General features: G+C 33.9%; 1 protein-coding gene across 50 annotated transcripts in view; it reads right to left on the reverse strand.

Moving 5' to 3' along the window:
* rap1gapb (RAP1 GTPase activating protein b) overlaps positions 1-26,734 on the reverse strand; it is a 186,213-nt gene that overhangs the window by 39,435 nt on the left and 120,044 nt on the right. For 33 of the 50 annotated variants that reach the window (XM_073954599.1, XM_073954611.1, XM_073954586.1 and 30 more), the window contains one exon: positions 8,413-8,509. Coding sequence is in view for 19 of the 50 variants with exons in the window: in XM_073954581.1 (XP_073810682.1) it covers positions 8,413-8,509 (97 nt within the window). In the remaining 31 variants the exon portion in view is untranslated. Of the gene's footprint in view, positions 1-1,550; positions 3,972-8,412; positions 8,510-19,104; positions 19,283-23,536; positions 23,710-26,734 lie in introns of those variants that run through there. The other 17 variants (XM_073954582.1, XM_073954576.1, XM_073954579.1 and 14 more) reach the window with 10 other exon arrangements.

The following is a 26,734-nucleotide window of genomic DNA, read 5'->3' on the forward strand; positions in this document are numbered from 1 at the left end:
GAGAAAGGTTTGGGTCTTCTATTTTAAACCTTAGCATACAACACATCCCATTGCCCTGGCAATCATACCAGAGCAAACCTACAGTCCAAAATGTTGCTCATGTGCATTTTACTGAAAATACAAGAAAGAAAACGGTTTGTCAGAATGCAGTACATTTTTTAATGTTTAATGCTGATAAGACTGCAGAGTCAGGTAGGACTCTGCAAAATCCTTGCCAGGAACTGATTTCTCTCAACAAGAAAGCCAACATACTTTCACTTGCATAACTCACACACTTGAGAGTACCTTAAATGACTTCAACGCAAAAAAAAAAAAATTCTGTACTGAAAGTGGAACTTCAGTTTTGCGTCTTTCTATGAATTGCTGATTCATCAAAACACAAACCACACGCACAAAAAACGCTTCTGCTAATTATACATTGAGCTAACTGGGTTTCTCTTTAACTATGGACACATTTAGGTCTATAAACTTTCAGATCTTATAAAGACAAATATGGTATGATAGAGCATGAGACATTTCTGATGCAACTCATTTTACAAACACATGAATTAACCAAGTGCACACAGCAATGAATTTGACATTTCTCAACATAAAAGTGAGAATTCTTTCTCAAGAAAGACATCCTATTACACTATTGCATAACAACACACACATCACACCCTGTACAGATACTACACAAGCATGTATGATTCTCATAGCCCCATTAGATGCAGAAAAAAGTGAAATTTATAAAAAATAAATCTATCTAATGATTTCAGAGGTCAATAAATGACATTTAAAAAAATGGTAACACTTTTTAACAAGGTTGTATTAGTTAATGGTAGAAATGCATTTACTAACATAAACAAATAATTAATAACAGTATTTATTGATCTTTGTCAATGTCAATGGTAATAAAGCAGTTCATTGTTAGTTCATGTTAACTCACAATGCATTAACTAATGTTAACAAGCATGACTTTGAATTTGAACAATGCATTAGTAAATGTTGAACTATGATTAATAAATGCTGTCCGAATGTTGTTTATTCCTAGTTCATGTTATTAAATACAGTAACTTACATTACCTAGTAAAACCTTGTTGTAAAGTGTGACCACAACAATTTCATGACACATATCGCCTCAATAATTAACAGTATTATGCAAAAAAACTTAAGAAAATCTAACAATAACTACTACTACCAATAATAATAACTACTACTACCAATAATAATAATAATAATAATAATAATAATAATAATAATAATAATAATAATAATAATAATAATAATAATATATGTTTATAATTATTTTAATTAAAAAGTACTATAACATAATTATAATTCATCTCCTTTACCACGTCCTGACAGGAGGATTTTTATTATTCCCAAAAATATTTAAAATAATTATTAATAATACTTAAAAATAAAATCAAACCAAAAACTCACAATCACACCCCTATGCAATACTACTACTACTACGTCTATACTCTCATCACTAGTCTGTACATATGATCACGCAGAAACTCGATGATTGATTTTCCCTCCAGCTTTCATACATTAAGTTTACTCACGTCACTGAAGCGCCTGCGGTGGTGCATGGCATTGAGTGCAGGACTGCGAAACCTATACAAACTCCTAGCCATGATGAAGTCAATCAAATTAGCTGAAGCCAAAGAGATAAAAACCCTCTCCCTATCTCCTTGTGTTCTTCTCATGAGAAAAGCGGCACGGAAGGCAAGAAAAAGAGCGATGGCTTCCTCAATCAGCTTAAACTTCCCTTATTGCAGTCGCGTTTGCCACAAACACCCTCTAATGAAGGAAATCCCTGGTAACTGACATGTGAATATGTGTGTGTGTGTGTGTGTGAGAGAGAGAGAGCCTAGATATGTCATGCCAATTCAAACCACACAAACCGCTTGATTTTCAAGCCAAAGGATGTGACAAAAAAGACAGTTTTGTATCTTTCATTGATGTTTGCAAAATGAATGCTTTGATAAATAAATACACCAGCAGAAACCTCCAACTATCAAAATGTCAACCTGCACCTTATAAAAATTGATGATGACTTGCTTGCAAAGGTTTGCATGCTTTGTAAAGTGAGTCTTTAAAATGATCATGATCTAAATCAGAGACCTTTGGCTGACCTTATGAGTTTTATGCAATAGTAGATTCAGTGCTTTAGTTCTCCAAATATTTAATATAGCCTATAATCATTATATATTGACCATGGGGGGTGTGAAACTCTAAGCAGCCGAGCAAGCTGGACACAAGAGTAACCACACGTCTCGTAGTACTGGATCATTTCTAGTGGTATTTCCACTAAAGGACGTCCTGGTCCTCTGTTCTTCGTAAAAGCCCTGTCGGTACAGTAACTTCATTTAGGTTGGTGAAAACCACATCTCTGATTGTGCTGTTCGGTAAAGCCTCCTTTAACATGTGCAAAATTAAATGGATTCTGAGTAAAAGGAAATCTGTACGGCATGAGCTGTTATCAACCTGCTGCACAATTATCAAAATTTGCCCCACAATTTCACAGATTACCTCCGTTTTTCAAAACTGTAAACACGTCAACTGTGAGTGATGTCACTTCCCAATACAAACACGCCCAATAAAATAGCCCTCCTCTGTCGTTTGATTGACAGGTTTCAGTGTAGATGTCGAAAATTCAAATGCAAAAGGATTTGCGATTCCATTAGAGTTTTGGCAGGTTACATGCACGACTCAGAGAAAAAGAAAAAGCAAATGAAGCAATTAATATTGCTATTTAAATATGTCAGGCCAGTAGCTCGTAAGACATGGAAAATGCATTTGCAAACGGTCTTTGCCTTTTCATTTGATCTATGTGCATTTGCAAAAGCAGAAATGCAAACGGTAATGCGGGATTTGCAATTGCATTTGGATTATGGCACAATTTATGCATCCACACATGAAAAATGCAATTGCAAATGCATTTGAAAAATGTCCAGGATATGCTTCCATACAAATTTACCCTTGCAGAATTCTGTAACTGTGTGATCATCAGAAATACTGCTAAAATCAGAAGAAGAATGTGAAATGCTAAGATGACATAATGGCAGTTCTTGTAGGGCAATATAACCTCCTGTTACCTTGCACAACTACACCCCATTTGCCAATGCGGTATTACAGAAATACTAGAACAGCATGAGAAAACCGGATGCATCTTTGATAACTGGGTTGCACAGTTATTGCTTTGTTCAAAATGCACGGGCAGAATTCACCAATTAAATAAATATCAAATCTGTTCCCTGAACATTTCTGGATGAATGACTTTGCATGTTAGGGTTGAAGTTATTATAGGGTTACTGAATTATCAAATCAACTCCAAAAAAATATATATTCATTATCTAAATCAGTCTAATAGTAGAGTGAAATGCAGCTATTCCAGTGCTTAATCCCTGATATACTACTTTCTCCAAATATAGTTCAAATATATGTGTTTTAATAAAAAAATGTATATCCAAATTTTAATTCACCACATAATTGTAAAATTAACAAAATGTTACATCGTCAATTTCAGAAAGGCGGCTAAAATCAGACTAATTATGTACAACCATAAGATGACAGCATTTCTGTTCTAGAAAGGCAATAACATTTCCTGTAATGTTGCACAACTATAATGCATTTGCCAACACAGTGTTACAGGAATACTATAACAGCATAAGAAAGCGGTATGAAAGTGAATGATGTGCAACAGAAGCCGAGTTACTGTGATAGTGTGAGCTGAAATTAAATTCCATGTTTTGCAATATTTTTCACATTCAAGAGTTACATGGGGTGGTAAAAAACCATCCTGCCAGAATGCCATTATTGCTTAGGGATTCAGGGGAATCTAATGTAGCATCCAAAACCTGTGAATTTGTGATTATCATAGCTCCTGTTTGCAGGATCAAGGTGTTTACAGACTCGAGAAGAAATCAGTTTGGGAAACCCAGAATTTCATTCCTCGGAGGCTGGTTTCTGCGCAACGTCTGATCCCCAGAAGGGAAAAAATTTGTTATTTCTCAAAGGTTGTGGAGTGTTTTACAGGTTTACTCAACTTCATCTTAGATGCTTCTCTTAAATTATATAGGATAAAAAGATTTAGAATTAAACTGAGAAAACTATTGATACAGTAAGAGTGCAGAGTTGTATTGTACATTTTTACACCATACACTCATAAAATGACTTTTGCTTCTTGTTTAAACTTTAAATGAGCTAAAAAAAAACACAATTTTTATTTTTTTTGGGACAACTTAATTGTTTTATGTTTAATCCACTTTAATTTGTAAAAACAATTAAGTTAACTCAATCAACCCAGCAGTTTTATCAGTGTCCACTTTGTTTTTACAAATTTAAGTGAATTGAACATAAAACAGTTAAGTTGTCCCAAAAAAACTTAAAAATTGTTTCAACTCATTTTTAATAAGTAGTTTAAACAAGCAGCAAAAGTCATTTTTTGAGTGTAGAAATGATTAATTTGATTAACCACATTTCTGAAACTACTGTATACAGACATTAACTGTTGATGACACAAAGAAAATTACCAGCAATCAATTACAAATATGTAATTTTTAAAATTTTTTTTATTTACAAACTTATTATAACCCAATATTTGAGGAATTCCAGTGTTATGGGTGTGACATTTGCAGTAAAAAACTCAAAACATAAATTCACATAGAAAGTATTTGTCAACATTAAATTTAAACAACTGTTTATATTTTCCAGAACAACTGACCACAGAGTTATGGGTGCAGACAATTTTCATTGAAAATTGAAATTAAGAAAATAAACATGCAGTATGGATGTGACCAATAAAGTCTGCGAGTTTACAGTATACAACATGCTTCGTAGAAATTCTGTAAATTAAACTGCACAACCCAAAAGAAATAATACTCATCAAAAAGATAAGAATATTTTATAAGATATAAAGATAAGATATTTTTGAATATTTTTGCATTTATAAGGAAAAAGTGTTGTTATGGTTGTGACATCTCTCCGGTATGCAAGTGACAGATGTGAAATTGCCACTTGTGTGACTTTGGTAAATCTAATATAATAGTTTGAAAACACTGACTGATACATTTGAGTATTTTTAATATACTTTAAAATACCTGCTTACACAAAAAACTTTTCCCATATTTTGGTGAAAACTGCATGGAATTGCTCATTAACATTTTCTTGCTTTGTTATTTTTTTTGTTGATTTCTGTTGAGCTTTAATCTATTTTAATTTTAGTTTTCAGTTTTACTATTAGTGATTATTATTATAATTACATTTTATCTAATATTAGTATATACGTTTTATTCCAAATCAATGAAACGGACACAGTTTTAATTAGCAATACCACATTAGCCAGGCTTTTCTAAAAATCAATTAATCGCATAAACCATAAATTGCATTACCCCAATAACGCAGGTCAATAATCACATTTCCATTCCTTTTACTACCATTTATGTGACATGAAAGCCAGCAGACAGAAAACAAAATGTTCAATTAATGCTTTAAAGTGCACCAAAAAACAAATATAATGCATTCGCCATTTAAAAGCCTCTATTTGTTCTCAAAGTGCAATATTAAAAGGACCATTACAGTATTTTTCCTGTGATAAGATTTCTAAATTCAGCACCGATTTAGTCGACTGCGTAAAAGAAAACAAGCAATATTGCTTTCTATTAATAGTCAGAAAACACAACACAATCATAATGCAAAGTCTATAAAACTCGCTGATTTAAAAACTGCACTGTCAGGCAACTCATTTACAATCCAATTTCCCTTCGCATCGTGCAGAAGCTAGATTCACGGCTATTATAAACCCAGCGTGGCTCTGCGGAGATGATTTCCTAAGCATCTTGCATTATGAGACACTCAGAGAAATACATAAATGCTTAACAGCACCATCTAGATTGAGCTAATCTTATTCTTCCGCTCGCAATGCCATAGAGGCACTAATCATTCTAGGACATCCCTAAACACGGACACTTCACTCCTCCTGGCTCCCAGAAGCCCTTGTGCTAATGGCTTTCAGAGCTGCTCAGAGACACACATGCTTCAATTAAAAAAGCACTTGGGTGTTAAATGAGGTGAAATAGGTGTCCCGACAGAAACAATGGTTCATCTTCAACTAATAAAACTGAAGTCTTATTCAACGACAGATATAAAAGACTCCGTTTGAGGTGCATCAGAGAAGCTGAGCTTCAAAAATTGTATATTAAGTTCTCGAATAGGCCAGTTCAGCTCATGCTAAAAGATGCCATAGCTATTGAAGTGGTTTAGTTTGCAAATTTGTTAGGATATCTTGATACCTAGAGGAGCTTTGATTTCTTTTTGGATCAAATTAGCATTTTCCAATCCTCGACAGGGTTTAATTTCTAAAGTTGAACTCTGATGTTGGTCCTCGAGGGGGAATTTCTGGCATGTTAGTGCAGAATTATCTGGTGACACACTTCGCCCGATTAAGCATGGATTACAAATGGATTCTTTCTTAGGAGTGCTGCCAAAAATAAAATGAAGGAATCAATTATAAATTCATTAAATTATTAATTAAATTGGTAATATTTTCCCCCATGCTTTCTCTATATAGTATTTGACAATCAAATTACAATGCCATTGGAGTGTTTATTATGTGATGTGCTTGATCAAGTTATAGCACTTTAGCATTTACAAGACATTTAAAGTCATGCACACAACAATGGCATTTTTGTTTTTTTGGTGGGTCAGAAACAAAGGCATTTAAAGATGGGTTAAAAAGTGCATGTGAAAAAATAAATGCATTTAAAAGTAGCAGATTTTTGTTGTTGTTTTAATGTATTTTACAAATTTATTTATGCTTGTGATAGCAAAGAAAGAATCATTATAGATGGCTTCACCATATTTGATCAGTTAAATCAATTCATGCTTAAGTATTAATTTATTAAAAATAAATCTTAAAAGATGCTGAAAATCTGAACAACGGAGTTATAATAATAATGTCAGCAGATTATCTCTTTTATTTTATGGTAGCACTCCGAAAATCAAACCCTCCACAGAAATAACAGAATGCTAACCTTAAAGATTATTGTGATTAATATTGAATGGGAAGTGCACAGTAAAAAGCGATTAGTTACCTGAAAAACGGAATAAACCAATTGCCTTAAAAGTGGTTTTACCTTAAAAAATATGAGCAAATCTGTTGTAAACTGTAACTGTTACGTTGACAGTTCATATAATTTTGCATACACACTGTGTGTTTCACATATGAATTTAACATGTGAAAGCATAAAAAGTATAAACACTAAATATATACACTCACCGGCCACTTTTTTAGGTACACCTGTCCAACTGCTCATTAACACAAATTTCAAATCAGCCAATCACATGGCAGCAACTTAATGCATTTAGGCATGCAGACATGATCAAGACGATCTGCTGCAGTTCAAACCGAGCATCAGAATGGGAAAGAAAGGTGATTTTCCCAATTTTTGCTTTCTCTTACAACACATCCAACCTTGAGATGACCACACCGGGTGCCACTCCTGTCAGCTAAGAACAGGAAACTGAGGCTACAATTGGCACATGGTCACCAAAATTGGACAATAGAAGATTGGAAAAACATTGCCTGAATTGATGAGTCTCGATTTCTGCTGCGACATTCGAATGGTAGGGTCAGAATTCTGGCTGCTGGTGGTGGTGTAATGGTGTGGGGGATATTTACTTTGGGCCCATTAATACCAATTGAGCATCGTGTCAATGTCACAGCCTACCTGAGTATTGTTGCTGACCATGTCCATTCCTTTATGACCAAAGTGTACCCATCTTCTGATGGCTACCTCCAGCAGGATAACGCACCATGTTATCAAGTCTGAATCATCTCAGGTTATTTGAACATGACAAAGAGTTCACTGTACTCAAATAGCCTCCACAGTCACCAGACCTCAATCCAATAGAGCACGTTTGGGATGTGTTGGAATGAGAGATTTGCATCATGGATGTCCAGCTGACAAATATGCAGCAACTGCGTGATGCTATCAAGTCAATATGGACCAAAATCTCTGAGGAATATATCCAGTACCTTGTTGAATCTATGTTGATTAGATTAAGTCAATTCTGAAGGCAAAAGGGGGTCCACCCTGGTACTAGTAAGGTGTACCTAATAAAGTGGCCGGTGAGAGTAGTTCATTTACTTTAACTAATTCACTCCCTTTTTAAAGTCAACTAATCTCTTTTTACAGTGTGGGATGTACAGTATGTCATATGCACACACAACAAGAAGCTCATCTATTGCTTCTTCAACAGATGCTGCATGAAAAAGTGAAAAGACAGGTAGAAAGCAGGACGAAATAAATGAGAGAAGGCAGTCGTTTGATATTCCTGCCACTTCTCTGACTGAACTCAAGGCCCTGCTGGAATTTAACCGGATTAGAGGAAAGAGGAGTGAAATGTTAAACTCTGTCAAACCTTTAGAAGAGTCTGAGCAGGTAATGGTGGTAAGGACTTGACCCGACCAGGACGTTCTAGCGGGTCAGATATTCGCGGGATTCTGCCATCTTGCTTCCTGTGGGGGAAAAAAAAAACTCCTCAGATCTAAGCCAGAATCATTAACAACTCAGTCGGATCAGAAACATTTGGCACATTTTGTCATGAGATTAAATTAGGAATGCTCAGCATCATTGATCATTCCAGCTGAGATGGAATTGATTAGTTAGCATGCAGTACAAGATGCAGAAAAAGCCACAGGTGTGTATGGGAGTCAATGCAGACTGCAGCTCAATGACACACACACAGCTTCATTTTTATCTGCTTCCCTCCACTGGTCTGTAATTTGACTTAAGCCAGCGACTCACTTCAAACACATTATTTCACATCACACCGACTGCTCTCAGCTCGTGTGGCTTTTATCAGTCGATCCTAAATCAATTAAACGTCCCCTGTCATTTGGCACACAGGCTGTTCCTCCATGCCAGTCTGGATGAATGTCTGTCTGAAGGCATGCATTCATTTTAATTGCTTTGCTTTATGAGCTGATGATGATACATCCAGCTCAACTGAGTTCTTCATCATTACATTGAATTTAGCTTGAGGCAGTACTGAAGTAAATAGGACAACAGGACCATAAATGTGATTTTGTCAAGAGGTTTTGGGTCTAACATGCATGAATAAAAGTTCTTTATTAGCAACACCCATAGAGTTAGACTGTTGAGTTTTACCATTTTAGAATCATTTTAGCCAATCTCTAGGTCTGACAGGAACACTTTTAGCTTAGCTTAGCATAAATCACTGAATCGCATTAGACTATTAGCATCTTGCTCAAAAATGATCAAAGAGTTTAAATAATATTCCTGTTTAAAGCTTGAGACTGGGTATTTTATCATAACATTGATTTTACTTTGAGGTGGTGCTGAAGTATATGGGACAACAGAACCATGAATGTGATTTTGTCTAGAGGTTTTGGGTCTAACATGCATTCTTAATAATAAAGGTCCTTTATTAGCGCCAATTGTTCTATTAAAGGAAAACCCTGCTGTTTTAAAAAAAATAGGCTTATTATAAAACTCCCATAGAGTTATAATGTTGAGTCTGATAATTTTAGAATCCATTCAGCTGATCTCCAGGTCTGATTGGGAGCATTTTTAGCTTTGTTCAGCTTAGCATAAATCAATGAATCTGATTAGACCATTAGCATCTCGCTCAAAAGAGTTTCAATTATATTCCTATTTAAAGCTGGAGACTGGGTATTTTATCATAACATTAAATTAAGCTTGAGCTGGTGCTGAAGTTAATGGGACAACTGAAGCATGAATCTGATTTTATTTAGAGGTTTTGTGTCTAACATGCATTCTTAAAAATAAAAAGTTCTTCATTAGCGTTAATAATTCCAGTAAAAAAACACCCCACTTTAAAAAAATAGGCTCATTTTACTACTCCCATAGAGTTATAATATTGAATTTAATAATTTTAGAATCCATTCAGCTTAACTCCAGGTCTGACAGGAGCACCTTTAGCTTAGCTTAGCATAAATCATTAGATCAGATTAGACCATTAGCATCCCACTCAAAAATGATCAAGGAGTTTCAATAATATTCCTATTTAAAGCTTGAGACTGAGTACTTTATCATTACATTGAACTTAGCTTGAGGTGGTGAGGAAGTTAATGGGACAACAGGACCATGAATGTGATTTTGTTTAGAGGTTTTGGGTCTAACATGCATTCTTTTAAAATAAAGGTTCTTTATTATCATTAATGGTTCCATTAAAGAAAAACCCTGCTTTTTAAAAGAATATGGCTCATTTTACAACTCCCATAGAGTTAGACTGTTCAGTTTTTATAATTTTAGAATAATTTTAGCCAATCTCCAGGTCTGACCGGAGAACTTCAAGCTTAGCTTAGCATAAATCATTTAATCGGATTAGACCATTAGCATCTGGCTCTAAAATGATCAAAAAGTTCCAATAATTCTCATATTTAAAGCTTGATTCTTCTGTAGATACATCATGTAGTAAGAGTGATGAAAAAAAGTGCTATTGTCTAGGCTGATAGTGTCTATGCAGGAACTATACTCTCATTACATCAGCTTTTCTGCTGAGCCATGGCTGTAGCCAGCACTATGACATTACACAGCACCAATAAATGTTTGTAAGATATGCCCAATGTGCAAGCAGGTAATCAGCGGTCAGCCATTGTACAGCAGCAAACTTCCTTGATTATTATGTATATTTAGTTCCTATACACTTCATTTAATTTTTCTTGTCGGCTTAGTCCCTTTATTTATCCGGGGTCGCCACAGCGGAACGAACCGCCAACTTATCCAGCAAGTTTTTACACAAGTTTTTACACAGCGGATGCCCTTCCAGCCGCAACCCATCTCTGGGAAACATCCACACACACATTCACACACTACGGACAAATTTACCTTACCCAATTCACCTGCACCGCATGTCTTTGGACTGTGGGGGAAACCGGAGCACCCGGAGGAAACCCACGCGAAGGTAGGGAGAACATGCAAACTCCACACAGAAATGCCAACTGAGCCGAGGTTAGAACCAGCGACCCAGTGACGTTCTTGCTATGAGGCGACAGCACTACCTACTACACCACTGCCTCGCCCTTCCTATACACTTCTAAACATATTGGTCTAAAAAAAGAGCAACTTCTCATTTTTCATCAGTCTCAGTACATGTTGTAACTACAGAAGACTCAAGATTTACATAGGAATTTTACAGAAACTCTTTGTTTATTGTTGAGTGAGATGCTAATGGTCTAATCTGATTCAATGATTAATGCTAAGCTAAGCTAAAAGTACTCCCACCAGATCGGAATAGATCAAAAAACGGTAAATACATGAGCCTATTTACCAAAAATAAAGTGTTCCTTTAAGACCAAAGCAAAAATGAAGAGATAACGTTTATTTTTGAAAATGCATTTGGAGCAAACAATCCGCTAAAAGCATTTTTAGTGTAAGATGACCTCTAGTGACCTCTGGAGGTTAAACTTCAGCAATTCATAAACTGGATGCACCTTCAGATGGCAAGCCCACAGGTCTTTCAGGCACTGTCTGATGGATATTGCACACAAAATTGGCAGGATGTTCTCGAAACCTTTTGCCCTCAAGTTATTGGCTGACTTTACACAATTTCTAAGAGTCAAAGTGGGCAGGTTTTATCAAAAGATGGTTTGCTGGGAAACAAAGTCGCGCTTACAAATTCCCCTTGAGTCACAATGAGCACTTTTGAGGAGGAACTGACGACTAGATTCTTGGCATTTTGGTGAGGCTTGCCAAGCTTTTTCCATTGAATCTATGAAAGAATGGAGTTATAGAGATACACATACAAAATATACATACTTCAAACAGCATCAAAGTTTCAAAGCATCAAAAATTAAATACAAGGGTAATAAATAATCATTTTTAAACCATAATTTTTTCATGCATTTTTACAATTATTTACTCAGACCCACCAAAATGACATTCATTGTAACAGTAGATTATTCATTCATTTATTCATTTTCTTTTCGGCTTAGCCTCTTTATTAATCTGTGGTCGCCAAAACAGAATGAACCGCCAACTTATCCAGCCGCAAACCAACACTGGGAAATACCCATACACTTCCACATTCCCACACATACACAACGGACAATTTAGCTAATTCATTTTACCTATACCGCATGTCTTTAGGACTGTGGGGGAAACAGGAGAACCTGGAGGAAACCCACGCGAACACAGGGAGAACGTGCCAACTGATCCAGCCGTGGCTTGAACCAGCAACCTTCTTGCTGTAAGGCGATCGTGCTACTCACTGCGCCAGTGTGACACCAATAATAGATAAAAAAAAAAAAAAAAACATTCAACGACAAAACTTTATATTTAAGAAACACAATGCAGCTCGGAAATACTAATTAATTATAAAATGTAATCTTTATACTTTAAAAATATCCTTCATACCACATTTATAATCACAAAGTTTTTAATTGTTTAATGTATGATACTGATCAGTTATTCTTTTTATATATTTTAAAATATCTCATTGTCTCATTTTAAAAGTTTAATTGGATGACAATGGAGTATTATTTAATCCATTTTTTTATCATTTTAATTGCACAAATGTGATTCGAAGCATTAAAATAGACCCTTCTATTTATACTTACTGCGTATGTAAAATACATAATTACACTTTAAAGGGCACCTGTGATGCAAAATCAACTTTTGTGAGCTGTTTGAACAGAACTATGTGTAGGTATAGACCTTTTTCTTGGCTGCTGCATGGAGGGCACCATAGCGACCAGCGTCTTCTGGAAGAATGCTAAGAACTTCCGTTTACAGCGTTTACAACTGGTAATTTGCGCTCCGAAAATGGGTTACAGTAGCATTTTTAATGGATTACGGAGTGTTTTTGTGACACACAACTTTGAAAAGTGTCTGTTAAAGCTGTTTATCTGTCAGATGTGGTTCACGCGCGTGGTCTACCGCCAGAACTACAGAGTGTGTGTGTGTGTGTGTGTGTGTGTGTGTGTGTGTGTGTGTGTTTGTGTGTGTGTGTGTGTGTGTGTGTTCCCGACCTGTCAGCTGTTAGCTCAGCGGCTCTTCAACACACACACACGCAATTCTACACTGCATTATAGAGCGCACCAGATTACTGGCATGAAACTTAACAGGTATGTAAGTCATGCAATTTACAAAATGACCAAGAAAAGTGTGTCATTGATACTCTGCCGGCTGATTTGCTGTTGAATCTAAATCGTGAGCCATTTATGTTTCATTCCGTGTGTAGTATTTACCACAGTTTGTGTTTTTCTGTCATTTCAAAATGTCACCTTATTTTCACTTTGTCGCAATTATTAAATCAGTGTGTTAGTGGGACAGTACAGTAGGTTGTGTGTGTGTGCCAAACATTTTGGTGAACTACATGTGTTTGGGCTGGCTATTTATTTGAAAGAAAGAGAAACTGTTGACTTTAGCGATGACGAGGCTTCATTTAAACGGAAGAAGATGCTGTCTGAGCCGAGACAACGATGGGAAAATGCCTCAAAGCAGTTGTTTTCCGTCCCATTAGATCGCATTTATTTAAATGATCAGTCCAGGAGGTGGTGCTGATCGACAACAGTATTAGTTCAAGATGATAAAAGCAGGTTAAATAGATTTAAACCATTGTTTCAAAGCTGTCTAAATGTGACTGTTTATACGCATCAGCTGCCAACCGGAAGTTCTTCGCATTCTCCTTGCGGATACAGGCAAATCATAATGGGTAATTTTGCATTCCAAGAAAAAGGTTTATAGTGTGTCCACAGTCGTATCGGCATGAAATAAACAAAACAAGTCTCTTTTTTAACGTTTCGTGACGTTAAAATAGGATTTAAATCCCAGTTATTTCAAAGCTCACCACAGCGTGACGCTGGAGTGTGGTTTTACCCACCCACCGAATTGATTGGCAAGTACCATGTTTCTAAAGTAACAAGTAAACACATCTACAGAACACTTCTATTTTTTTGGCAAAGAAACTGGTATTAAAATATCTGTTCCAAATTTTAGTGATCAGCTGCATCTGAAAAATTTGATTAATAACATTTTTAAAACAGCATGTTTGTAATTAAGACAGTAAAATCGCTATGTAATTCTTAACTGCTTTAATCACTACAGCTGCATGGTGTCAGTAAAAATGTATGTGTGTGTACTGCAAATGGCATGGGACACATCATTTCAGAAAGGCTTGAATAAACACCACAAATACACAAAATAAACTTACTCTGTGTTTATGACTAATGAGCTGTATTTCAGCTTGATCTGTGTCTGTCTGATCCGTCACTGACTGCTGTTTATCTGACGTAATGCATGAGACGCAGACAAGCATGTGGGAACAGTGGGCGGGGAGAAGCAGCTCATTTGCATTTAAAGCCACAGGCTACAAAAACAGCTACAGTGTACTCAGACACCAAAATGAGCAGATTCTGGAGGCTATAATAAATGATCTGATTTGAGCTGAAACTTAACAGACACATTTTGGAGACACCAAAGGCTTATCTTAAATCTTGTAAAAGGGGTAAAGTAGGTGCCCTTTAATAATAAAATGTAATACATTTTACAATAGTGGGTTTTTGAGGGACACATATTGAGAATAAATATTTTTAAGTATATTTTCATAGACTTAAAACCTAAATGACATTTGTCTACTATAAAGAAGTAAAGTTGAAAAGTTTATCAGCCCAGAACAAGCTGCTAAGCAGACTGGATTTCCTCAGTATAGTCCGAGTTGTGACACTATACAGTGAGACTATAGCTTGAAGGTCTGAGCTCTCGTGGGTACAGAAGAACACAAGACCATCTGAAGAGCACATGACACCAAAGGCAAACTAAAAAGAGTTTTGTAACGCCTGCTTATGTTCCAACGAAAAGTGACTATTTGCATACTGTTAAAAAGCAAATCAAACTGAGGCCACCTCAGAAGGTCAGAGCAGGACAAAGAGGCATAAGTGGCATTATGAGAGGGACGTCATATGCCAACACCGTCATGTCCTGTCACCAAAGGCGCAGCAGTGTTTTGTTAGATCTTTACCTCTTGAGGATCGCCAGGACTGACTCACTTCATTAGCCTGATGGCAGGTTATGTGCTGAAAAGCCCCTGAGGTCATCAGAGAGTTTTGACAGCGGTACAAGTTGTTGATTTGTCACAGCACATAAGCCCCGCTTGACTGAGATGTGCCACAGGAGGCTGATGTTCCTTCTACTAAATTATTTTAACTTCCTGTTGTATACTGACATGTATATCAGAGGATGGGAATCAGAAAGTTAACTCTGAGGATTGAGAATCTGAGGCGATTCACACAGAACACGGATTTGCATCTAAAAATAAGAGATGCAGTAGGTGTCTACTTACACATACTTACAGTTTGCACTATTCTATGCCATTTGGTAATATAATAGTATATTATATATTGTATATTTTGTAGTATAATAGTAAATTATTTCCAATAATTCAAATATTTATAATAATTAAATAAAATAATAATTAAACTTATGCTGTATTAGTACATTACAATTGTAATTATTAATTTACATTGGCAACCAAATTTGCCAGTAAGTTATTGTACATTTTACAGTAAATTGTATTTATTAACTTAGTGGGCTTGTAAGTTACTGTCAATCTTACAATAAGTTGTAGTAATTGTAAAATATAAAAATATATAAATATAATAAAAAATATAGTAATTGTAGCAAGCGATTTAAAGCATAAGCTTGCATATTTACAGTCTTACTGGCTGTCTGTAAGTTACTGTGAAGTTTACCGTAAATTGTAATTATACATTTACAGTGTGCTCGAGTATTTAGTCTTGCTGGTAACAAAAAATGCCAGCAAATTACTGTATATTTTACAGTAAATTGTAATTATTAATTTACAGCGTGCTTGTGATTTTACAGTCTTGCTGGCAACCAAAACTGCCAGTATGTTACTGTATATTTTACAGTAAAATGTAATTATTGATTTAAAGTGCGCTTGTGAATTTAGTCTTACTGGCAACCAAAATTGCCAGTAGGTTATTGTATAGTTTACAGTAAATTGTATTTACTAACTTGGTGGGCTTGTAATCTTACAGTCTGGCTGGAAACCAAATTGCCAGTCACTTACTGTGACATTTACAGTAAATTGTATTTAAATTGCAGTGTGCTTGTGAATTTAGTCTTACTGGCAACCAAAATTGCCAGTAAATTTACTGTATATTTTATAGTAAATTGTACTTTTATAATGTACAGTGTGCTTTGTCTTGCTGGCAACCAAAATTAACAGTAAGTTACAGTAAACTCTAACGTAAATTGCAATTATTATTCTACAGTGGTCTCTTAAATATAAAGTCTTACTGGCAACTAAAGTTGCCAGTATGTTAATGTAAATTCTTACAGTAAATTGTTATTATTAATTCACAGTGCTCTTAAATTTACATAATTAGTGGCAACCAAAATTGCAAGTAAGTTTCTGTAAATTTTACTGTAAATTGTAATTATTAATTTATAGTGTGCTTATAAATTTGCAGTCTTACTGGCAACCCTATAAATTAATAATTACAGCTATAATGTAAAAGAAAAGAGCACAACAGTTAGACTGTAGACAAGCACAGCAACTCACTGTTCCTGGTCCTAAATTGGACCCAAAAATTACAAAGCCATCATAAGTGTCCATTTTAAAACACATTTTCGATTGATTAAGCCACCATTTTAAAATTCAGTTCAGACTGTAACAAATAAATAAAAATAAAAATCTTGTTCATGTACGCATATTTAATTTTCTCTAGTTTGTAGCTCACCTCAACTTGCTCAGAAAAGAAAAAAAAAATCAGAGATCAGCCATGAAAAAAAAAATTAAGATCTAATAACAGAACATTATATCTGCATTAAATCTTAAAGAAACTGGATTCAAAATTAATACAAAATAATAACAACAACAACAATAATAATAATAATGATAATAATAAACAGCTGCTTAAAATTATTTCTTAAAATACTTTTTTACATGTTAAACATTCAAATAGAAGAGCTTTTATAATATGAAATATTTCACAATAATACTATTTTTAAACAGTTTTGATATATGGTTTTGATAGTATATAGTTTTCATATTATAGTTTTGATCATGTAAATGCAGCCTTGGAGACTTGGAAAAAGTCGTTTCAAATCTTGCCAACCTCAGACTTTACAACAGATCTGTGAATTGAATCTACATCAAATCTGTTTTGTTTGACATTTATGCATTTGGCAGGCACTTTGACTCAATGAAAAGAGCATTCAGGCAATATTACTTTGATCAAACCCAGCACAACTCTTTATTAGCTGAGCAAAAAGGATGATGATATAAAAACTAAAACAAATGAACAAGTCAAATACGACCAGTTCGGGTAAAGATTAAAAAAGGCTGAGGAAAACCTGGAGGCACAGAGAGTTGCAGGATTTATACAGAAAATGCAAAGCAGTGCTGCTCCCAAGGTCTGTCAGGTGCACCTGCTAATACAAATGAATTTGACTGCGTTTACATGAATTAACAATAAGCTATTTGACACTAGCAAAGAACCACAGAACAGAATGTGCATCAGGAGAAAATCCTTACTTAACTTTACTTGTTTTATTTTCAACAAACTAATATTTATTATGTGTTCAGATAATGTGAGCCGGATATTATAATTTGGTGGTCAGTTTGTGTGAAGTTATTATTAGTTAAGTTCAAAGCTAAAATATAAGAATTTTTTAACATTTGCATAACCTCAAGACACAAAGATCACCAAATAAGCACATTTCTTCCAAAAACAACAAAATGCCCCCCAAAAATGAGCCCACTCACAGCTCAGTCGTCTTCATCACAACCTACTCTACTAATTCTGTCTGACAGATTAAAAATAAATGCATGCAATTACACTAAATAAGGACTGGAGCTTTCAAGCTTTGCATTGCTTGATAATTGCCATGCTGTTAAAAATGATAAATACAGTTACATAAATCTACATGCACTAACTCTTTCAAGCTTTGCATTGCTTATTCAGAAACAAAATAAAAATAAAATAAAATCCCCACCAGTTTGCTGAAAATATTTAACCCAGTATTGGGTTTGTCCATATTTGACCCAATGTTGGGTAACAACATCACTGCATTTTTAAGATATACCACATATTCTAAATTAAAATGATAAAATAAAATAAAATAAAATAAAATAAAATAAGGTTAAAAAGTATTAAACCCAGCCTTGGGTGTGTCTATATTTGAACTAGCATTAATTTGCATCATCCCAGCATTTTTAAGATATACTATATATTCCTTCTATTTTTTTCAAAAATTATTAGTATTTTTTAAAGTAAAATGAAATACATTAAAAACCCAACAGTTAGGTTAAAAAGTGTCATTAAAATTTTACAGAAAAAATGTAACCCAGTGTTGAGTTTGTCCATGTTTGACCCAATGTTGGGTATAACAGATTTACAGCATTTTTAAGATAGACCAACTCATTTTTAAAAATTAAATTAAATTAAAAAGTTAGGTTAAAATGTGTTATTAAATATTAACAACAACAAAAAAAGGAATAATAATGTCCATATTTGAACCAGCATTGCAAAATCCAAGCATTTTATGAAATACCATATATTCTTTCAATTTTATTCAAAAATTATTATTATTATTATTATTATTATTATTATAATACTTAAAATAAAATGAAATAAAGTAAAAACCCAACCGTTAGGTTAAAACATGCAATTAAAATTTAACTAAAAAAAAACAAATAACCCATATTTGGTTAAATGTTGGATTACAACATCCCAGTATTTTTTTTAGATATACAACATATTACATCAATGATCTTCAATTAAAAATAGAATAAAATAAAAGAAAAAGAAAAATAAAATAATAATTTTATCTAAACTATCTTTAAACAACCTTTGCATTACATGACCACACAAAAATCACCAAATGCAGTGCTGCCAAACACATCAGATGCACCCAAAACAAGCCCCATCACTCATCACAACCTGCTCCACTAAATCTGTCTGACAGCTCTTCATCTGCCAGCCTCCCACCATGAGCACCTGAGCACGAGACAGACCATCTTATGATGAACAGAGAGAGAGAGAGAGAGAACGAGAGAGAAAGAGAGAGAGAAAGAGAGAGAGAGAGAGACATTACTTACTTGTAAACCACGATAAATAAATGCTGAGCAAATCTGTTCTGCAGCTCCAAAGCAAATGGGCAGGTGACAGACAGAGCTCTCGTTTTCCTATCGCTCCCTCCCTTTTCTCTCTCTCCTTCTCACTCTCTCTCTCATCCTCTGAACTCTTTCTGTTTCTTTCCCTCCCTCTGGTTTCTTCCCTCACCATTTCGTGAGTCACTCCTCTCTCCGCTGTCGTCTTTTTTTTTTGGGTTATCAGCGCAGAATCTATTACTTTAGGAGCAGTTTGAGGTTTCTGCATCCTTTTTTGAAGTTGTTTTGGCACTTTTTTTATTGTTGTTTCGCAAAGCAATACTTGCAGTCCGTTGATGAAAAGCACCACTTTGGGTTCAAATAAATTGTGAAGTGAAAAGTGACAATTTAGTCAGCATTCATGGAGGTTTGTGTGATTAGCATAAATGCGGACTAGGGATTTCAAGCATTTTGCATTGCTAAAAGAAAAAAAGAAAAAAGAAAAATAAAAGAAATAAAAAATACAATACAATAAAAAATAAATACATAAAAAAATATATAATATATATAATATATATACAATAGATAAATAATTACTTAAAATTAAATAAAAAATAAAAAAGAGAATCAAATATAAATAAAATTAATTAAAAATAAAATAATAAGTATAATAAGTATAAAACAATAAAGCACAAATACAATAGAATTAAATAAATAAGTTAAAAAATAAATAAATTATAAATAGATAAATAATTATTTAAAAATAAAATAAATAAAAATAATAAAATATAAATAAAATAAACAAAAAATGAAATAATTAATAAATCACAAATACAATAAAATAAATTATAAATGAATTATAAATAGATAAATTAATTAAAATAAAATAAAAAAGAGCAAAATATAAATAAAGAAGTCACATACATGGAATACAATAAATAAATTATAAAAAAAATAAATTGTAAAAAGATAAATAATTACTTCAAATAAAATTTAAATACATAAAAAGAAAATATGCATAAAATAAAAAAGAATACAATAATAATCACCAATAAAATAGAATAAAAAATTATAAATAAATAAATAAAAACAATAAATAAAATAATAAATCACGTAAATAGAATAAAATAAATAAATTATTAATAAATAAAATTAAATTAAATTAAACAAAATAAAATGAAATTAACTTAAATTAAATTAAACAAAATAAAATAAAATTCACTTAAATTAAATAAAAAGAAATTGCTATAACATCATTTTTAAATTGGAGTTCAATGAAAAATTAGACACTTTTGATACAGTTTACGGATCCAGTTATAACTGAACAGAAACCCATAAAAACTATGAATTATTCACATTTCTAAAATGATTAATTACTATAAACACAGTAGCTGCATTCTGCTAAAGACCACCTCGTTCTATTGACTTTCAATGTAAGTGCTTCAGTACAAATACAACTTTTAACAAGCCGAGTTATTTTCAGTGGCAGTGCCGTCAATACAGCTTAACTTGTTTTGAACTCCGAGCATTCTGTGTGAGTATGTGTGCAATTCAAGCCTCTTTTGCTGTTTTAAAAGGATGTTATCCGTCAAGCCTACAATTAGCCCACTCAGGCCTTTAAACTACCTCAAACGGACCCTGCTGCCAATCCCAAACATTCCCACAGCTGCAGATGAACTGAGGACTGTAGATGGGAACATCCCTCTCAGAGACTCAGGCATCCAAGCAGTCATCAGTTTAACTTGGTGGTAAATTCTCACACAATCTGATGATGCCTATTTATTTTTACTACTAATATGGTTTAGTGCAATACCACAGGACTCCTCTATAAACACACATCAAAATGTGGATAGGAAAATTTCCATAGGAAATAGCAATAGGATTTGCTATTTAAATTTTGATATTTTAATTAAGTTTCCCATGATGGGTTGCAGCTGGAAGGGCATCCGCTGCATAAAACATGTGCTGGATGAGTTTGCAGTTCATTCCACTGTGGCAACCCCAGACTAATAAAGGCACTAAGCCGAAAAGAAAATGAATGAATGAATATTTCAATTTATATATTATTTGTAAAATACAAATATTTTGTATCTAAATATAAACATATTTTCAAATATATCCGTTATCTCTTTGAAACAAGTTTATTTGGTTTAACCCATTGGCAGATTATTTTGCTTACTTTAAGGAAAAACTCAATTAATTTTGATGCTTTATTTCTAAGAATAAGACAATATTTTTGCCTCTGTAAATGCTTCTTGATTTAAGAATGTTTAGATGTTTGAACTAGAATCAAGACAAACTTTTTTGCAGTGTGAAAATTCTGCTGATGATTAGCCAAGGAGTTGAATTAGCGGCGATTGACTTATTTTTGTTCATGATTAAATGTTGTTTTACTATCCAAGAACACTGTAAAAATATCTCACTGCCTTGATTGTTTAGTAGCATTAAATGACATTTTCTAATCATCTCAAATTACAATGAATAAAACTGACTAGAAATATTAAGTTAAACCTTATACAACTAGAGAAATTTAGTTAAAACCTGAATAACTTATTAAAGTAAGTTAAAGAAACATAAAAACTGTCAGTACTTGGTCATATCATATTTTTACAATTTATTAAGACCTGCCAAAGATCAGATCATTTTAAATGTCTTGATAATATAAAAACTGGAATTTCATGGGGTGTGCTAATTTTGTCACACAACTGTTTTATTCATTCATTCATTTACTTTTCAGCTTAGTCCCTTTATTATTCTGGGGTCGCCACAGTGGAATGAACCGCCAACTTATTCAGCATGTGTTTTACAGAGTCGATGCCCTTCCAGCTGCAACCCAGCTCTGGGAAACATCCATACACACTGATTCACACACATACACTACGGACAATTTAGCCTACCCAATTCACCTGTACCGCATGTCTTTGGACTGTGGGGGAAACTGGAGCACCTGGAGGAAACCCACGCAAACACGGGGAGAACATGCAAACTCCACACAGAAACACCAACTGACCCAGCCGAGGCTCGAACCAGCGACCTTCTTGCTGTAAGACAAACTTGCTACCTGCTGCGTTACGCGTCGCCCCACAACCATGTGTTTTACACACTGCAAAAAAATGCTTTTTCACTGAAGAGTTTTTGTCTTGTTCACAGCCCAAGTAAAAAAAAATTAATCAAGAAGGATTTTCTAGACAAGCTGAATATATCGTCTTATTCTGTAAGCATACTAAGCAGAACACTTATTTCAAAGTGAAAACAACACTATTTTGCTTACTCCACTCGCAGAGGATTTTGTTTGTTTTAAGGAAAAGCTCACTTATTTTTTGACATATTAATTCTAAGATCAAGAGAATATCTGTTGCTTGTCTAGAATGCATATTGATTTAGGAATTTTTTTTATTTAAATTTTTTTTATATCTGGACAAGAAACAAGACAAAAACCCTAGGTTTACTTAGAGTTTTTGTCTTGTTTCTAGTCCAGATATAAAAAAAATAAAAATAAATAAATAATTACATTTTTTTTTTTTAAATCCTAAATCAAGATGCATTTTATTGTAGTGTGTAAAACTTCTGCTGATGATCAGCCAAGGAATTTAATTAGCATTGCCTGACTTATTTTTGCAAATGCTTAATGCTTAATTGTTGTCTTCTTTCCATTTATTTTTCCAAGACCTGCCAAAGATCAGATAATTTTGTCCTGATAATAGAAAAACGGGAATGTCATAGGGTGTGCTAACTTTTTCACACTGCAAAATTTTTTATTTCTTAACAGTTTTTGTCTTGTTTATAACCTGAATTATCTAAAAATTCTTGAATCAATGATGATTTTCTAGCAAGCAAAACACAGTGTCTTTTTTCAGAAATAATAATTTAAAAATAAGTGAGTTTTTCCATTAAACAAGCAAAACAATCTGTATATGGAGTAAGAAAAGTAATGTTTTGCGCTTTGAAATAAGTTTATTTTGCTCACCTCACTGGCAGATTAGTTAGCATGTTTTAAAATAAAACTAACTTAATTTGAACACATTATTTCCAAAAACAAGACAATTTTCCTTACTCATTTAGAAAATGCTTCTTAATGTAAGAAAGTTCAGATAATGGGACTTGAAACAAGTCAAAACTCTTAAGCAAGCAAACCATTTTTGCAGTGCAAGTTTGACAACTTTTACCATCAAGTTTGATACACTTCCTCCAGCCACGCTGAACGTACTTTCAATCAAACACAAGCAAATCAATCTGAAACTCTCTAAAAATGTCATATAAGGTCAAGAAATCCAACAAAACTGCTCTCAGACAAAGAAACTCAAATGAAGCGTATAATTGCAAACACAAATGAGTCATCTACTCTATGAAAAACCAATCTCTCCAGCAGTAAAACTCTCATTTGGGACAATAATCACCTCACACCATTTAAAATTCAAAAGCACCAAATGAACTATCTTACCAAAGATGGTGGACTTTGCATAGAACAGCCTCGGAAACGCTCATCCTTCTGCGAAAGCCTTTCCTTGAGTTCCCCAACATGTCTCTCAGCACAACTGAAGAGTGTAAACAGACAGGCCTCTTCTCCCTAAAGCTTTTCTGTCCACACCCGAGTCCACAGAGACTCAGATGTGAGACGTCCACCTGATCGTTGAGTGCTTTTGTGTGTGAAGACTGTTGAAGTTTCACTGTCGGCTCTTGGGGAAGTGGTTAAACCTGTTTTCAAGTGTTCTATAAACTGCCCTTATTCAGCCCTTATTAGACCCTTATTCGGCCCGCAGCAGCCACTGATTTCAGGCTGACAAACAAAATCAGTCCCAAGGGCAAGAATAAATGACCATGGAAATGAAAGAGCTGGGTGTTGTCATGGGAAGAATCCGATCAATTCTAAAAATGGACTTTAAGGGGATACGCTGAAAAAATTATTTACTGGATTTACTACATTTTTTTAGGTAAGGGTTTGCAAATTAGTCATATAAGCTGGATTTAAACAAACAAACAAACTAACTAAATTTTGTAAGGTTCAACATAATTTGTTTATTTAAATTCTGCCTATGTAAATTGCAACTACTTACCTTAAAAAAATGAGTAAATCCAATTAATCTTTTTTGCAGTGTAGTTCACCGAACAAATTAAAATTCTGTCATCATTTGCTGATCCTCCACAATTGTTCCAAACCTGCTTGAGTTTCTTTGTTCTGTTGAACACAAATGGGAAGATACTGGAGAATGCTGGAGGAAAAAAACACCTCCAACATTCTTCGGAAGATCTTGTTTTAAGTTCAACAGAAAAAATTGAATTCATTTGTGAGTAAATGTTTGGGTGAACTGTTCCTTTGAGTGAAGTAATAGCTAGATATTTGTTTGTGGTTATGTCATTTTGGCCAGTAATCTTAAAATATTACAGAAAAGAAATCACTAAAAGAAAAAACAGAAAAGAAAAACCCGAAATGTCAAAAATTAAATAAATGTATTAAATAAAATGAAAAAATTAAAAATTAAAATAAAAAATGTTAAAAAAAACTAATAAAAAAACAAAATAAGATAAAATAAACTAAAATAATATAAACAAAATAAAAAATAATACAAAAAAATAAATAAAATAAAATAAAAATAAAATAATTTAAAATAAAATAAAAACTAAATAAAAATAAAGATAAAATAAAGTAAAATAAAATAAAAATGAATAAAATTAAAAACAAAATGCAAATAAAATAAAAAATAAATAAATAATAAGTAAAATAAAATAGATAACAAAATAGAGTAAAATAAAATAAAAAAATATTTAAAATAAAATAAAATAAAAAGTGAACATTCTAAATGGAAATGACCTAAATTATACAGACGTTTTGTTGGTTTGTTTGTTTTATCTAAAGCTTTATTTTTAAGGACAAATCAATTTTTAATTAAATATTTGAAAAAAGAAAGAAATAAATGCATAAACAAATATTAAAATAAAGGCAATTGTTCACTCTGTCTTTTACTCTTTCAAATTGTTTAAATGTGTAACGTTATGTTGTTCAAAAACATCTGTAAAGTTATAAACCACAAAGTCACTTTAATGGGAGTTATTCTCCATAACAGTAAGCATTCCTGAACCTCCTCGATTGTCCACTAAAATATCCAGAATTTACATAATTCCCACCCAATGGGGCAGAGCTGCTTTGTCTTATAGATGCTGATTAATTTACTGATTCACATACACAACTCTTACAACTGTTTGCACTCACAGACGCAACCAACATTATGTGAACTACAGTATGTGTTTTATGTGCTTTTAACATAACCTTGTGTTTACATGACAGCTGGTGTTAAAGAAAACTGAACTGAATCCTTTAATACTCTTTTAGTGCGGTGCTTTGCGTCTCTTTGCTCAGAAAAACAAGCTATGTAGCAGAAGTGTAAACTGACAAGACTTTAAAAGGCATGCTGATGGATTGTTGTCAACAAAGCACAAGCTGTAAAAGGCTCGGCCATTATTTGCAAATGGGGCACATTTGCATTTAAAGTACAAATGAAACCAAAATTAACCATTATGATTTTGCTCACTCACATTACTAGTTTTGTGGTAAATTGTCAGATTATGTCTATCTGAGGTATTAAGCATGGCTAACATACTTAACCACGCCCCTCCAACTGTCAGTTTTGACAACACAGAAATGATGAGGAGTTTGTTAGGCTGTAATAACTCTCCCCAAAACCTTTTCCCAATGTTTCTGAATGAAATGCCTACTTTAATACATCCAATCAACTTGCACTAGAAAAAAACAAGCTACGCCCACTGTTTTCTCATTTAATATGCCATTTCTCTAGGAACTGGATCACAATACAAAAAAAAAAATTAGTGCGATTATATCTTAGCTATAAAATTAGCCATATATTATCCATGCATGATTTTGATATGAAAAATCTGCCATATTCTGAAAACACCTGAGGCCACTTTATTAGGTACACTTCGCTTGTATCGGGTTGGACCCCCTTTTCAGAACTGCCTTAATCCTTTGTTGCACAGATTCCTCAAGGTACTGGAAAAATTTCTCAGAGATTTTGGTCCACATTGACATGATAGCATCACGCAGTTGCTGCAGATTTGTTGGCTGCACATCCATGATGCGAATCTCCCATCATCTGCCCAAAGGTGCTCTATTAAATTGAGAACTGGTGACTGTGGAGGCCACTTATGACATGGTGCGTTATCCTGCTGGAAGTAGCCATCAGAAGATGATTAGACTGTGGTCATAAAGAGATGGACATGGTCAGCAACAATACTCAGGTAGACTGTGGCGTTGACACGATGCTCATTACTAATGGGCCCAAAGTGTGCCAAGAAAATGTCCCCCACACCATTACACCACCCACCAGCCTGAACCATTGATACAAGGCAGGATGGATCGATGCTTTTATATAGTTGACTGCAAATTCTGACCCTACCATCCCAATGCAGCAGAAATTGAGACTCATCAGAGCAGGCAACATTTTTTCAATCTTCTATTGTCCAATTTTGGTGAACCTGTGCCAATTGTAGCCTCAGTTTCCTGTTCTTAGCTGACAGGAGTGGCACCCGGTGTGGTCTTCTGCTGCTGCAGCTTATCCGCCTCAAGGTTGGACCTGTTGTGCATTCAGAGATGCTTGTATACCTCGGCTGTAACAAGTGGTTCTTT

Source organism: Danio rerio, chromosome 6, assembly GCF_049306965.1.
Source record: "Danio rerio strain Tuebingen ecotype United States chromosome 6, GRCz12tu, whole genome shotgun sequence".
Lineage (NCBI taxonomy): Eukaryota > Metazoa > Chordata > Actinopteri > Cypriniformes > Danionidae > Danio > Danio rerio.